This window comes from Nomia melanderi, chromosome 1 (genome assembly GCF_051020985.1).
Source record: "Nomia melanderi isolate GNS246 chromosome 1, iyNomMela1, whole genome shotgun sequence".
In the NCBI taxonomy this organism is placed as follows: domain Eukaryota; kingdom Metazoa; phylum Arthropoda; class Insecta; order Hymenoptera; family Halictidae; genus Nomia; species Nomia melanderi.
Window position 1 is genome coordinate 4,417,398 of NC_134999.1, and position 16,630 is coordinate 4,434,027.

At 31.9% G+C, this 16,630-nt stretch overlaps 2 protein-coding genes and 1 long non-coding RNA gene across 4 annotated transcripts in view; 1 reads left to right on the forward strand and 2 right to left on the reverse strand.

Moving 5' to 3' along the window:
- Window positions 1-4,065, reverse strand: part of LOC116432440 (uncharacterized) — a 28,773-nt gene extending 24,708 nt beyond the window's left edge. Inside the window, exon 1 of the mRNA XM_076364508.1 lies at window positions 3,963-4,065. The gene's annotated coding sequence lies outside the window, so the exon portion shown is untranslated. The remainder of the gene's footprint in view (window positions 1-3,962) is intronic.
- LOC143174213 (uncharacterized) lies at window positions 411-14,706 on the forward strand. The gene is made up of 2 exons (XR_012997987.1): window positions 411-902; window positions 14,474-14,706. It is a non-coding gene; the product is annotated as an uncharacterized LOC143174213 (long non-coding RNA).
- LOC116432487 (neurotrimin) overlaps window positions 7,500-16,630 on the reverse strand; it is a 281,335-nt gene continuing 272,204 nt past the window's right edge. For both annotated transcript variants that reach the window (XM_031989532.2, XM_076364515.1), the window contains one exon: window positions 7,500-13,559. In XM_031989532.2, the coding sequence (XP_031845392.1) occupies window positions 13,348-13,559 (212 nt within the window). In that variant the 3' untranslated portion in view covers window positions 7,500-13,347. The remainder of the gene's footprint in view (window positions 13,560-16,630) is intronic.

The window sequence follows — 16,630 nt, forward strand, 5'->3', positions numbered from 1 at the left end:
GTCCCAGTAATTTTTCAAGTCCAATGACTCGTGACACTCAAGTTAGAGACTGGCTCCGCATTTTTTAACGTAGACACACCGCGAAAATAACTGTCAGCAGCCTACAAGGTGTCCGAGATTAGATAATTTATACGGCGATCGTCATGAGCATTTCTCGTCGATAACCGGCAAAAATATTATATTACATAAATTACAGTGTTGCGTGGGACGCGAGTGCAATACTCGCAAAGAGATCAGTGAACGTTTCGCACGCAGTCCTTGTAAAATGTAAATGGATCGTGGTCACGAGTAAACGTGCAACGTTGCACGTGTCTATACACAAATATATCCGCATGGCAATGCGGCGCACGTGACACGGTCGCTTAGAAAGCAAACGATTCCGTGGAATGTCAATTTACCGATCAATCACCAGTGCCCTCGAATGAAAACTCGCTGGAGCGGAGTAACAGGATTACTTTTCATCGGAACGAAAAGGAAACAGTTTCTCATTGACACGCGTTATTAAATGTGACCGACTTTTAAACTTCATTGAAAAGCGTGCTGGAAAAATTACTTCTAAAGAAGAAAAATCACTTGCGAGGTGTGTGTATGTGTGTGTGTGCAAACGGTTCGCGATCGGAAAGAAGGTATTTTCTTGCGTAAGGGCGCGACGGACGTGCAAATTGGAATTCATTCGTTTGAAGCTTCGTTTGTCCAAGAAACTAGTTTCGACGATTTCTCTGATAGATTTTATCGTGTAATTATAATGCTTGTTGATTGTGTACTGCTAAATTTCAATGTTTATTATACTTCGAAGCTTGACTTCGTTGAAGAATTTGTTAAATATTTGTTTAACGATAGACAATGACAATATATGAGTAATTTGAGAGAATGAACTTGACATGAAGATAAATCATACTTTGGTAAGTAAACAGTGAATGTTTATGTATTTATTGTATTTTTGCATTTTAGAATTAGAATTAAATTTGAGAAAAATGTACAAATTTAGAAATTTACAAAAATTACGAAGTGAAATTCAATTTCGGCAATACTTAGACTATTTCGAAGGAATGGTAACTTCCTGTGAATGTAGTAAGTTTCTATTTGGTATCGATTACTGGAAGTTTATTTTAAAAAACTGGAAATTGCATAAACGTTCGCAGTCTGGTAATAAACCGTATTTGTATCTTTTACAGATTCAAAGTGATTAGCTACACCTTTTGACTTCTGTCAAATTTTCTTGCCAACGTACTTAATTGGTCTCAACTTGTTTTACTGTATCAATTTTCTCCAGTTTTTGTTTTGTAGAGTTAATCACTTCAGCAAATGAATGGCTCATTTGCAAACTCGGCGCTGTTTACACATTATCTACCGTCAGTTACTTAATAGTCTTTTAGAGATAAACGGATAATAGCTAAGGATTTCTCAATGAATTTTTCAATAGCAATCATCATCTTGGATCAATGAGTCATCTAGTGTAACATAATTTAATCATTTTTAGAATTTATTAGCATTATTATGCAAAAGAGAATAATTTTAACTTCTTTTCCACACAGTTCAGTCATTGACAAGTGTATTAATAGGTTGTTGGTAGTTAAAGTGCTAGAACGATGAGCATTTTTTCTAAGTTTCAAACACGGTTCAAATGTTTTTTTATGGTCAAATCAATTACAACTCTGAGTTTACATAGCTCACAGGCGAGAAACATTTGTCACTACAATTTTGCCTTGAAAAATTCCTTCATTTACGTTATTTGGCATCCTTCGTTCGTCGAAGAATTGATTGAATTATTAATTCAGTTATCAGATCTCATGTACGAATTGTAGATAAACATTGAGATAAGTCTTTCACACCGAGCAGATAGGTTTAATAAATTTGTGTACTTATTTATTTGCATGCAGGCCCAAATAGGATAAGAAATTTCATGAATAATTCGTCGATACGTTTCGCAAACGAAGCCGTGGAAGGTAAAAACTAGACACCGTTCGCTCGTTTGCCTCTGGTGAACGGTATAAAAGAAATGTTAATTGGCAAAAAATATTCCATAACGTTAATTTCGACTAAATCAGAGACCCCCGGGTTTCACTTTGTAACCGTGCTGAGGCGTATTGTAACGTAACGCAATGTAAACGATGCCCCAATTATAAAAAAAGAACATAAGCACGTGCTGCCCGAACAGCACACACGTTCACGCAAATAGTGACGTACTTTCACTTGGATTTCGTTGGGCACAGTAGGTAGATGCAGAGAACGAGATAGGTGAGTCGCGGAGATACACCTTCCGCGGCAACAAACTTTACACACGGTAACCGTGTTCTTGATTTTCGCATTCAAATCCGGCGATAAGTAAACCGGTAATGAATTACGAGAAATCACATACTACGGGAGGCAAAATTGTTCATACAGCGATCTCGATAAGACTAAATTCCCGTTTCTGTGCCGGAAATTTATGGCTTTAAATTTTGGTACCTTCGTCGTTGATGGGTCAATTATTTAAATACAAATCAAATTTATGGCTATAGAAAAAATCATTGAAATTAAAGGTATAAACATGTTTAAGAGAGTTATTCCTTGTTAAAGAATGAAGTAATTGTTTCATTTAAACAATTATATGGAGTAAGACAATTTTTCTAATAATTTACTTTTAATTGTCTTTGTGTTTTTAATAAATTATATTTTTATGGAAATATTAAGAAAAGCATATTTTCATAGGAAGCTTATGAAATATTCAAACTTGTCATGTTTCAAAATAATGATTTCACACGTGTAAGATTGCAAATTCTTACTCAGATCTTATCACTTGGTTTCTAAGTGATGACGTCATTTTATTTTCCCTTTTCTTGGACTTCGTATTACGTTCGAAGGTAGTACCGGGCTTATCATTTTTTATTTACACAGAGTTATTGGCAATTTGGTTACAGAAAAATGAGAATATTTATGAGTCAATGATTTAAAATATTATAAATTCTACGGCGAGTGAGTTTAAGTAAATAGCATTAATATGTAAATTACTAACAGAAAAAGATATCTACAATATTAATTTTCAATAATCCGTTTCCCGTTATTAAACAATTGGCTTTTAATCGACATTACCTCACAACTGTTATATAAAACCGCTTAATGGAATGCATATTTGTTCCATGCGGTACCATTCTTGATTTTTATTATGGTATTGATGTTGTTGCATCGAACAATGGAAATTTTATGATCTCATTGGTTATAACGGGTATTTTTACGGTGGTTGTTAATTTATTCATAAATTTGTATTCAATTTCGAACATACTATATTTCTTCTTAACATAGGTAGTATCTATAACAGTTGGTCACCAATTATCACAGTCACTCAAACTCGATAAAATGACACAAATTTAGAATGCTCCAAAGTGATAGTTAATAAACTAAAATTTATTAAAGTTTATAAATCTTGAACTACCGCACACTAAATATTAATGTTATTACCATTACTATAATTATCGTGCAATATAATCTCATTCCAGTTCTGTTAACTTTCACTGCATTAAAATGTTTTTTTCTCATATACACTGAAAAATACACAAATAATTTATGTTACGTTACCGTATCACAAGAATTATAGGGGGAAATATGTCATTCGCACAGACAATTTAGACAAATTAATTTTATTTAACATTATCGTTTTGTCGTACATAATAATCTCCTTTGCTTCTCCATCTACCATGCAGTTCTTATCAAACTTCTCTAATTGGTACAGCTAATTTTCATCGTTATATTAGTATCTGCCCTCTACAACACAAGAGGGTGTAATTTTAAGTAATGCAATGGTGCTCCCAGATCTCTTTTGCACTGATGTAACCTATTTTAATTTTGTTTAGATATGAAGGTAGCAATCGGATTGCTTTATCCCCTAATTTCTTCCTCTACCAGGGTAGTTAAGGGTTGAAGGATAGCGCGCGAAGGACCGATCTCGATTAGGTTCATGTTAGGCAAGAAGAGGATTCACTCACCATTGACACGTTGTTGACAGCGTTGTTGCGTGACTGATGATTAGAAATACTCAGAATTCGTTGCTGTCGCGATGTACGGCGCTCGACATTCCTTTCAGCTTGCCTTGGAGTAACTGGACGGCAAAGCGGTTTCCCTCTCTTGATTCGCATCGACTTCTTTACATTCTACACAAGCCTCGATCATGGCTTTCACTTCATCCGAGGAGGAAATGGTGAACCATGAGAGTCACCGCTGCGACGATGCTGGTCCAGCGATGAGGATTTAGTCGACCCGCCTTCATGCTTGACTTGAGATTTTAGAAAACTGCCTGGTGTAGGAACAAGATTACAGATAAATGTGAATGACGATCTCATTGACAATATCCCAAAATTCGTAAAATTTAAATATCTTCCGCGCACCCTTTGGAAAACGTAATTCGTACAACTGTTCTTCTCGGTTTAGGGAACTCGTTCTGGATTGTTTATAAGAAAAATTGGGTTGCCAGTAATTGAATTTATAAGTGGTACGAAATTCTTAATTGTGTTTGTGTAATGGGAAGATTATAATATAATGGACCCATTTTCTAGGGCGCTAACGCCCCATTACCATTTTTGTGCCAACTGCGACATTACCAACGGAGTATGTGGTAAAGGACTACGCCGCGTATTCCGATCAAAGATGAAACTGCATTTATGTACCTATGTAGTATATCATTATTTCATATTATAATTGAAAAATGATTATTATTTGTTTCTGAGAAAGTATTGATACATTAACCGGTGTAAAGAACTAGGTTCAAACCATTTATAGAGTCACGCACCCTAAATATATTTATTGTAATTACTATATTTCTAACAAAATTAGCTTGTTTTCAATACTTGTTGACTATATCAAAGAAATATGCGGAATCGATATATGCTCATGTGTATAAATAGAAATAAATGTTAAATAAAGTTATGAGGCTAAGAATTTTATTTATTAAATTTTATTTTTATAATTATTATATTATATTTATTTATTAAAATTATTTATAAGATTTTAACACATTTGTAGCTGGTAATATTTCCACAATTTTCTAACTAAAGGTCGGTTGATATAAAAAAATCGTGAAACCAGTTACCGCAAGTTTCAGTCGTTAAAAAATTATAAAATTTGATTTAAAGTGTCGAGCTTCTATCTGTTACTTGTTGGAAATAACAACATTCTTTCTATTAGAAAGTCAATCAGAAATAAAATCATGAATGACATAAATTCCTATTAACTATTGTAAGTATGTTAAAAACTTCTGAAAACTGTAGAAATTAATGTCTTCCAAAGGGTTCTGACAATGTCGATGAATTGAGTGTTTCGAAGATTTTTTAGGGACTTCAGTTGTAACAGAACAGTTTTCAAAGATTCCCTCAGGACACCTGGGATTACTGAAATTCCAAAAATATTAATAAATACCATAGAAATTGGTATTATTTATTGATAACTTTGAAACACTAGATTCTCCATTAAATTAATAAAGACATTCATTAAAATAAGAGGACAACAGCGTCTAAATCTCCCCTATTCCATATTATATTGACTTTATTTTTGCATTAACAATCAGATTTATTGTTTGAGAATACATACGAATAGAAACAAAATAAAAGACTATATTTGCCACGATCAAGAACCATTTACGTCGAACAAATGTGATTCTAATGTCGTGGTCGGAACTGCTGAGAGCCGCAGTGCTCTAAAAACAGTTCGTATTGCACAAGGAACACTAACTTAACTTCCGGATGGCCTGAATTTATCTATTGTGAATTTACTCGAAGCTATTGTGCTCTATGAACATTCAGAACAAAATATCTTCTCAACAAATACCGAGTCTATCCACTGCATTGCATGTATAGTTACAACTCGCTGTTAGAAAAAGTGATTAGTTATAACTAGACTAAAAATCATTATGTATTTATGGGAAATTTCGTAATGCAAAATTCTACAGAATACATACGACATGCAAAAGTATATGAAATATTTAAAGCATAACGTTTCTTTTATTATTACAAAACCATTTTCTATCACAATGATATGTTTCTGATTATGTTCTTAGAAATTTGAATTTGCATTAAGATCGTCAGTCTAGTTATAACTGTTATGTTGTTATTGATTTTCCTTTAATAGTACACAGGGTCGCTCTACGATGTATTAAATACATTTTTTAATAGTTGGAGTAGTTTTTCTGTATGTTTACAACTAACTTTTGTTTATTATAATAAATAAATCTAATTAAATTTTGTTACGATGAATTATATTGAATTCATTACTGTTTTCGGTAAACTGAAAATGAAATGAAGTAGTATTTTTGCTCTGTGCATTACTCTTATAAAAGCAATTAAATAATTTTTACCATACACTACCTAAACGAAAAACAAATCTTAATAAAAACGTCTTACTACCCTTCTAAAAAACTGACTCATTCTCCGTCTTAAAAGAGCTTTTAATATGTTTGATTCTTATTCTATTATGTTTTATTAATTTCTTATTCAGATTCACATTTTGATCAAACAATTATACAAAAATAGAAAAATGTAATATTTAAATAAAAGAATTAAAACGAACTTTTTACTTATTCATATTCTGTTGGTAACATTAAAAATGTTATGGAAATTATAATGGTACCCCAAAATATCGGTACTGACTTTCTGATTCATTTCATAAAATTTGGGAAGTAATAGAAATTAAACTTCAAAGGAATGTCAAAGCGTGAAATTAGTAATTGTATCATGTAAAACAAATAAATTAAGTTTTTGTATCAGAGAACAATGAGTATAAGAAATTCCTTTCTTATTGGCTGAGTGGGAATATTGCAATGCGAATGTTAAGCTTGTGCAGGCGTTCGTTAGAAGAGGGCGCTCTGATCGCTCCAAGATTCCTAAGTTGGTAAAGCAATAGCCGTCTTTTACCACAAAAGTTGGCAAAGTGTTCGATCTTTCAATTTGAATATCTTAACATTTTATAATTTAATACAACCTTCTAGAGGTGGTATTGGACAATTTGAAGTTGATGTTTACATACTTACACATACATTTGGTTTCAGTATATTCGGAAGTGCTATTTGCAATGCTTCAATGGAATAAATTACTTAAAAATATTTAAGTAAAATATTCTTTCCATCAATTTTGACACTGATTGCATTATTATGCTTATATTTATACATTATAGAAATATGATAGAATAAAAATATATGCATAATATCACCTTTTTTCTTAATGAATTACATGTATTTCTATCATATGTTTTAAAGAACATTATTTATGGTACAATGGTGTGATGGATGACTGTGGAGTGCTTTTAAAAAGAAATTATCTAAGGTAGATTAAAAGTTAGAATAATTGTTCTCTGCTATTTTCAAATATGAAGACGATCGGCAAAGTAAATCTGATTTTCAAAATACAGGCAGGTCACGAAATATAAGAAATAAATGACAAATATCAATACAAAGTACTTTCTTTAATTACTTACGATACATTTGTTAATTAAATTACATTAAAACTCCACAGTTGAGTTTTCATTTTCTATGTTGAACTATAAATGGTAACGACACGTCTGTAACAAAACTGTATTCATACAAAATTGAACAAATGACATGTTAAAAAAACATGTATTAATTGAAATAATATTTGAAAAGTAGATATTATATACTCTCCAATAACAAAAGTTACATAGCCTTGTTAATTTTGAAATATATAAATACATAACTTTTTACATATTCAGTTATTTACAAAAATCCCATAAAATCAATACAAAATTGATGTCCTATTGTTAATACACGAACATTTCTGAGAAATGTTTTACCATACATGCAAAACGCTTCATTTACATATATTGGGTTGATCACTCGCTTTCAATCAGTATTTCATTCAACCTAGATCTACAGCGGGAAGATAATTTTTACATTAATTTTTGTTTAAATTCGTTTTACAATCCTTCAAAAATACAACAAGTGACATTAATATCTTCTTACTAATTCTGTTTATCGAAACTTCGTTAAAGGAACGTTTGAACGATGTTAACGATATTAAACAACTTACTGATTCTCTCTTACTTTATTTAGCTGCAATATGTTGAACTATAAAATATAAAACGAATGACTTTTCCTAACAGATTTGTAATATTTTTATTGAATGAAATAATTTTTTTTCTTAGAATCCATTTTTATTTTGCGCGATTTATATATCCTTATTGTAAATTGTTAGAGAACATAACTTTTCATAATGTTTGCCTTTCAATTGTTTTTTATTTGAATTTTAGATTGAACAATATTTCATTGATGTATTTCAGATTAATAGAAGCGGAAAACAATTTAATGTCAAAAGTTGCATACCTAAAAAGCTGTAGTAAGCTCAATCAGATACTTTTTCCTACATTCAGATTTACCACGCTGCTAAAACTAATCTGCTGTAAATACATTATAAATTCAATTGTGTCTATTTTCTTATATACAGATTTTACAATGTATTTCGACAACGATAAATAGATCATTAATCAGGGATTGAAGTATCGAAAAAATGTTGAGAAGATAGACACTTCACAAAAGAGGAATGCAAATGAAAAATTAGTTTTTTAAATTGTTCACCCAAAATTTCGAAAATTTATTTTTACCTTTTTCTAAATAAAAAGTGTACAAGTCAATTTTGATTTTACTTGTTACTTATTGCATTACTTACAGTTACTTTACTAATTTGCAAAATAATATTTTCTAAACAAATTTGTGAGACAAATAAAGAATCTATATATTATAAAAATTTGACAAGTAAACAATTAATTCTCATCGAAATATCTATCATTGTGATTTAAATATCTCCATTTGTCGTTGACGATTTTAATTATTAAAACATTTTACAATGCACGGTTTTAATAAATGAACGTGCAGTATCCGTCGATGATTAATATTTACAATTTAAATACAATAAATTCACGATTAATCGGTCCGTTCTCACTTATGGTGCTCATTGAAGAAATTACATTAAATTAAATTGTATTAAATAAGGTGAATTTAATTTGAAAAATTATATATACACACGTGTTGCGTATATGTGTTAGTTAAATATTTACTTCGAGTAAAAGTAGGTAATGTAAATTTAAAAACAATTCTGTTTCGTTACATTAAATGCACTAAACTTCATCTTAATATGGACGCTAGAAATTAGATTCAAGAAAAAGAATTTCGACGAAAATATGATTAACTGAAACAAGACCGAATAATTGAGAATTTACTGCATCGACAATTTTACAGGCTGATTTAGCTAACTTGAGGACATAAAATTACTTTAAACTGTTAGTTACATAAAAAAGTGTATGCAGCACAAATTGTGCTATATCAAGAGGTATGGACGTTAAAATAATTATTCTTTTTACACTGTTTATACTTTACGTGCAAAATGTGCCCCCTCAAATAAAATAGATTTGTCACATACACTTTTATGTAGAACGAGAAATCTTTACGTAATTTTGATTCATCGAATTAGACGAATCACCCTGTAGTTTAGTTTGCATAGAATAAATATTTCAATAATTCATTTAAACTTTCAAAGTTTTTCACCTCAAACAGATAATGAAAATAAATGGACGATACGGTCCTTCACAATTAAAAGAATGCTGACACGAATAAATGAAGGAACAGATTAGACCAATTACAATATAAGTGTGAATTACACAATGTGTTCATTTAAATAAAAAATGTTCTTAACATGTATGTACATATATAGTGTATGTACAGCAAATGCAACACGACATATCCAAATGGAATTATTTTTATTCTATGCACAATCGCAAGTTAGTATGTTATGTACAAACTTATTCTTACTCGTTTGATTAGGTCAGACATATTATAATACTTTTAAGTTGTCATACTCCTATGATATTTACAAATATATTCAAATGTTCAATCTTCGGTTTTATACGTAATTCTCAGTGCATACAAATGCATCGGTCATAATTTTCTTCGTTTCATTCAGTTGAACCATTCGGACACGGAACAGAAGAGCCTATTCTAATGTGTAACATTCTTGCTGATGCAATCACACGCAACACACCCACACGGTACATTACGTAAAACCTTGTTTCGTTAACACGTGTGTTGCGCGCCTACGAATAGAAATACGAAAACGATGCGTTTAGTTTTCTTTTCATTAAAATCTACGGAATTCTACAGAGTAATTATAGATTGTGTGGTATATGCATTTGCGTTGCATACGACGTTATACTAGCTTAATTAGGCCGAATATGTAATAACTGACTGGACTATTAGTGTAAACGATAAGTATATCACTGAGCGCGGAAAATAATATACACAAGTGTTCAACCGTACGAACCGTTTACGGTTCTATATGCAAATAGAAGCATCAATGCGTTTCGTCGTAATCAGCAAACATTTTAGATATTGCATAGTAGTTTTTATGATATTAAAGTTGTATTATACAGTTGTGGTAGTAAGGGAAAGGGCAGATGGCTTTTATGACCACACAAATACGTGATTTTGAAGTAAAATGTGTATAATAACATTTGTCTCAGTAAAATGAATCTTTTGAAAATTGTTTTACAAATTTGTAAGATACATATATTTTACTTAAGCATTATTTTGCTTCTCTGTGTTATCGATGTTTCAATTTTCATGTATGTAGTAAAAGAATATATCGAAGTGACATTGATAGATGTTAATCCTGTTTTAGTAAACATTTGTTCTTGCAAATATATTTAATATGTATCTTTTTTGTTTAATTACCAAGGTTAAGTGTGTGAAATATATTTAGTACAATATTTAAAAAACTATTAAAGTTAGAACAATGCTGTAAATTGTAAAATCATGTTATGTATTTTTTAATAATTAATTCAGTTGTGCACTCCTTGTTAATTTTTCCTGCCAAATATTAATCCATCTTATATAAATTTTTGAACAGGAATATATATCTAAATACAAAACATGGATAATATGGAATTGTAATTCTTGCACTGCAAGAGGTTGCCGAAACATTTATTTATTTAATTTCCACTAAACTTTAATTAATTATACCATGACGGACGTGTGTCATTCAAACTTTTTTAAATGCAACAATTTTCAAAATATTCAATCAAATATGTTTCCAATGGAATTTGAAAATTCAAATATGTTCTGAATTGAATTAATAAAATTATATAATGTACGTATAAAAAAATACATATCAATAATGCTTCTAAGAATTACCCTTTATCAAAGTTTCATAAAAATATGATATTTTATTTTGCATATACAATTTATTTTCACACTCACAATCATCTTTTGTTGGTTTAATCCATCCGACCGCATCCCCTCTCTGTACATACACACAGAAAACGAGTTTCAACCGTTAAAATGGAAAAGGAAAGTAAAATCCAAATAACATACAGAGAAAAGTGTACGAGAGTCAAAGACGTAACACACATTGTACCGCAAAGGGTTAAGTAGCGTGTAATAGTTAGAGCAACCATTAATTTAAGAGCTAATCTCTTCCGCTGACGAAGCTTCAGCCCTTTTAAATAAATGTTATTACCCAGTCATTATAAAGCTAAAGAAAATGAAACATGAAACAAAAAGCGATCTTCATCTTTGATAATTACAAGTATTAAGAAACGTTCCGTGAAACAATCGAACAAAAGTGCACCGGTAAAGAGTTCTATCATTTCCGCTTGTAGAACTGACGGAAATGAAAGGATCTCATTTGGCTAACGACGCGTATGATTTCAGAGCTTTTCACTTGACGAACAAAGAAAGAAAGGAGAGAAATCGATAATATCGGACGAAACAGATAAAGGGAACTACTGCCCCGTTAAGCTGCAACGGCGAACGATACTGAAATGACATGATATAATCAGTTCAAAAATTCTTTGAAATAATTCTGAGCGTAAACGAACGTTAATTACATCGCCCTTGATGATTTTTTTCTCTTTGACATCTTTGTAATATTGTAGACAGCTTCTTGGCAGTATCGTTTCAGTGGAATGTGTTGGGAAACGGAGGAAATTATTCTACGTTCCTGCAAGCATTTCAAATGTGTAGAAGATTATATCACAATTATAACTACAATTTATCCGAGTCGCGTTGATTTTTCTTTGATTCTTTATATACGCCGCAACGGAAATAAATGTTACGATACAGACACAAGTTTTATTTCTTTGGGAATAATTAGAAGAAAATTTGCTTCGGAGGTTTTTATGCGGTTTTTAATTATTATTGGAATGTGAAAAATAAAATTTTGGATAGAACGTTTCCTTAAGAGTACGCGTAAGTGTCCGTCTTCGTTTCAATACGTATATACAACAAATATTTTTCGTTGAAAGCACATCGCTATTGTTTTAAAACAATAATACATCTGACACGAGGAAATACAAAAATACACATCTTTGTTTAATAATGGTTATCTGGCCATCTGAAAGTCATGCTTGTACAGTTTTTTCGTAAACTATATATAAGTGGAAAATGTATGGTACAATAGGAAATTGTTTTCGAAGGTGCTCTATGAAATACACGTATCTCTAATATTTCAATCATGTGTTGCCGAAAGGAATTGCGAAGGTGGAAAGATTTAGAAACACTTCAAGTAACATAATTTGACATGTATAATCTGTATGAGTATTTTAAAATGAAATATATTTTAAACAATGTCATAAATCGTTGACCTGTAAGGGACTAATTATCTTTTCACTGAAAAATATATTTTCATTTCAACAATACTTAATAATAGTCCAAGTAAAAAATTAATTGAATACTTAATTCATGTCCAATTAAAGTAACGTAAAATGAACAAATATTCGTAAAAATTTTCATTCTAGAAATTTTGAAACATAATCAGCATATTACGTCTTTTTCAATGAAAATATGATTTTAACTCTATGTAAACTCATTTGCGGTATTTATTTTAGAACAAAACTCGCGAGTAATATTATAACACTCAGCAATAAAATCACAGTAAAAATTCTCCGAGCAATTACGTAGAACATTTCTGGCAACAATTTCCAAAGCGAACCATTTAGCTCCAGATGTAATTTCACTCGATACCATTGTTCCTCAAAGTTACAGATAACTAATGTGAAATACAATTAGAAACCGCAAATACGTGTAAAAACGCGATAAGTTGGACAAATGAATGGCGAAAGCATTTAAATCTGTTTGGAAAATTTGGCAAGGCGCGGATGAAAATTAATCGGTATTGTTGCAACATTCATAAAGAAATACGCGTTGATTTCAGTCGTAGCAGCTGCGACGATAATGGTTGCCGATAAATTTATTCTGTCGATGCGCATCCATTAATTGATCCCTTTCGCGGATGAGATAAATGACAATGAACAGGACGAATCTTGATCCCCGAAGGATTTTCCTGGAATAACCATTCTTTTTGATGCTAGACACTGACGTGACTACGACAACGCAGATAGTAGGATTATGCAGATGGCCGCTCTAGATTGCGCGAGAAAATTCGAGCTACTACCCCTGGATGACATCGATTGCGCCGTGTTGTCGATTCTTCGTGGTCTCACTTGGCTGTCGATGCTTTTTCGTCCTTTTGTCGCTACATTGTTTTCCGCGTCGTTATAACCGCCGCTACTCGCTCTGCCATGAAGCCGAATATCTAGGCAAAAAATGATTAACGCTTTATAATTTCTAGCTTGGTTTTGTCGAATTGGGAAACGTTTAATTTGTACGTGGAACATATTTTTTATAGGAATATTTATGTTTCATATTAGTGTGTATTCGAGTAATGGACAAAGATCGTTCATAAATTTAGAATATTTATTTATAGGATCAGGAATGTCTAAGAGAATTTATGAACATTTTCTATTTAAACCTTGATTTTGTGACAGTTGGTGGTAGTAATAAATAGTAGACTTCAATGAACATTGAATTTATATTATATATTATTATTATTAATAATCCAAAATGTTTTTTGTTTTATAATTTCATTATGCTAATAGCGTATATCATTTCGGATAATCATGACTATGCATATTGAAGCTACCATTAGAGAAATTATACTATTGCTCTAGAATCTAGAGTATAGATTTTTAAAGTAATGACGAAATAATTTGTAGTAATTTTATTTGCATCTTTATTTACACCTTTAATCTTTTGCGGTTGAATGCTGTCGTAATGGCAGCAAATCTGAAATCGAAAAATGCGAATGGATCATTTCATTGTTCAAATAACTAAAGATTGATACATGGTTTCCTTCTTTTTTGACATTTAAGATTACGATGCATTTTCAACTTTTATGGGAAGAGTTTTTAAAAATTTTATAAATGCTTGTCCGCAAAGTGCTAAGGTCATCAAGTATTCACGTAGTTATATCATTACTAACTAGCACACCATTATCCAGCAAAATCCGTGAAATTCCAAGTCGAATTATCGAGATCCTTCCCCGGTGGGTATCGATATCAGTGATGCATTGTGCCCTATTAAAGCCAAAGACATTCTAATCAGCGGTTACAGGACTAATCAGCGATCGCTCATTTATGAAAGACATTAACCATGTATATCCTGTTGTAGTATGGATCCGCAAACATGACGAACGCGCTCCGCGCTGGTCAGAAGCAACCCGGATCCCTAGGTGCTGAGGCTCACTTGGCACAACAGGCAACAATCGAAAAGGGAATGAGCGCAAATACCAGAAAGAACTTGCGAGAAAGTTCTACAAACGGAGGACCGGATTACTTCTATAGCTGAGACGACGTAGTAGTTCATAAACCGCATGGGATTTCATCAAAATCCCGTTGAGAGCGCAGCGTTTGTCGCCTCGGAGAAGATCTACGGCGTTGTGCCACGTTGCTGAAAGTTTGCGGGTAAATTTCACGCCTTCTCTTAAACTTTCCCTTCAAAAAGTTTCTCATCCCGCTGTGCGTAAGTTCTCGCATTACGCCCGGGCGATGATTTAAAAGGAAGTTCCCCAGAATTTCTAAGCGGGATAACGTATTTACGTTAAAATACGCCCACCGTTTCTACTTTTCGTCGGTTTTAAACTTCCCGATGAAACTCCGTAATTGGATTCAGCATCTCGATATATTAACATGTTGAATACCGCACGATTTCGTAGAGAAAAATACGTAAAATGGAAAAAATTGAATATTAAATTATTATTGCACGTTCATCTAGCTGAATGTCACCGCATTCGGTGACATCGAGTGAACTATAATAATTCGATTTGATTGGGAGTCACCGGTGATCACTATGGAACTCAGGGTGTTAACACTTAATTACCGGTTGATTAATTGTTAAATATGACCTCATTAGACTTGTGTATAACGATGCAATGATGTTAGGTACAGAAGATTCGAATTAACCCTCTATAGGCTCGTGTGACTGTGAAGTCACATACCAATATACTGGCGTCTTGATTTATTTCATTTTGCACAGCAAACTGGCGAATAAAATGAAGTAATTAATTAACCCCTGGCCCTATCATTTATTTCTCATCTGTGATCGATACAATAACTTTATTATTTATTGAAAACAGAGAAAAATTCTATGCATATTCCATATCCACATTTGCTCCAAAGTATAATAATTGATAACAGGAGAATAATATTTCATTTGAATTCACGAGAATTGGGTAATATTTATGTTTGTTAAATTCTGTTTAAAATCTTCACTGCGAGTCTCACACGTTATTGTAAGGCAAGGGGTTAATTCGCACTTTTATAGGCTCATGTGTGAAAGTTCACCGTCATTGTAATTTGAAAATTACAGGGTATATCCGTTTTAATACAATTATTAAAATTATTCAATACATTAGTAGTTTGTATTTACAGGCTGATATTTGTTGATTGTATATTACGTATAATCATGAAAAACAATTCGGCTTATAGAGAATTAACGAATCTTCTCCTGAAATCTTCCTCTAAATTATATGCCGAACGTTAGGAAATTAAAGGTTATAGTTGTTCCATCGGTTATTTTATGGCTTTTCTTATTATATTGATAGAAGCAAGAAGAAAGTGTACGCATTGCCTTACACATAGCTTGTTAAAACTTATGACAAGTTGATCAATGTTTTAAGTGCGTTAAAAGTTGCAATAGAATTATGAATTCATGGTTGAGTGAAGAATAAATGATGGACACTTGCTAACTGCTACATTTGTCAAGGACGACGAAGTTAAAATTTTTAAATTTCTCTCTGTTACGTAATTAATTAAAATAATAACAATCTTGAATGTAACATAAATACAATTCAGTCTGCAATACTGAGTAAAAGAGTTACAGTAGAAAGATGTCGCAATTAAACCCATTTTAATTACGCAGGTACAAATTAAATACTTTTATGATACTTTTATTTTCGATGTTCATTTGTCAACATTTTGTACCGTAATGTAATTCTGTTGCGACGACGATATATTTTTTCAAGGATTAAAATCACAGCGTCTGCACTTTTTGCTGTACTTTAGCACGTATTACTTTCCCAGAGAAAAATACACGCGAACAGTAAAAAAATGTCGTAGTCGTCGTATAATCTGGAGGAACGTTGAACAATGCGAGTATACCGGCGCACTATCGCGCGGGCACGTTTAATTCGATTTTTGATTGTGAAGTTCTACAACATGTAAGCGCTGTTGTACGTGTTTGAATATTCAAACTTGTTTCGACAACGCCACAACTGTTGCTCGAATACACAACGTCAAAGGTAAAACAAAAATCGGAGTTGTAGGAGAC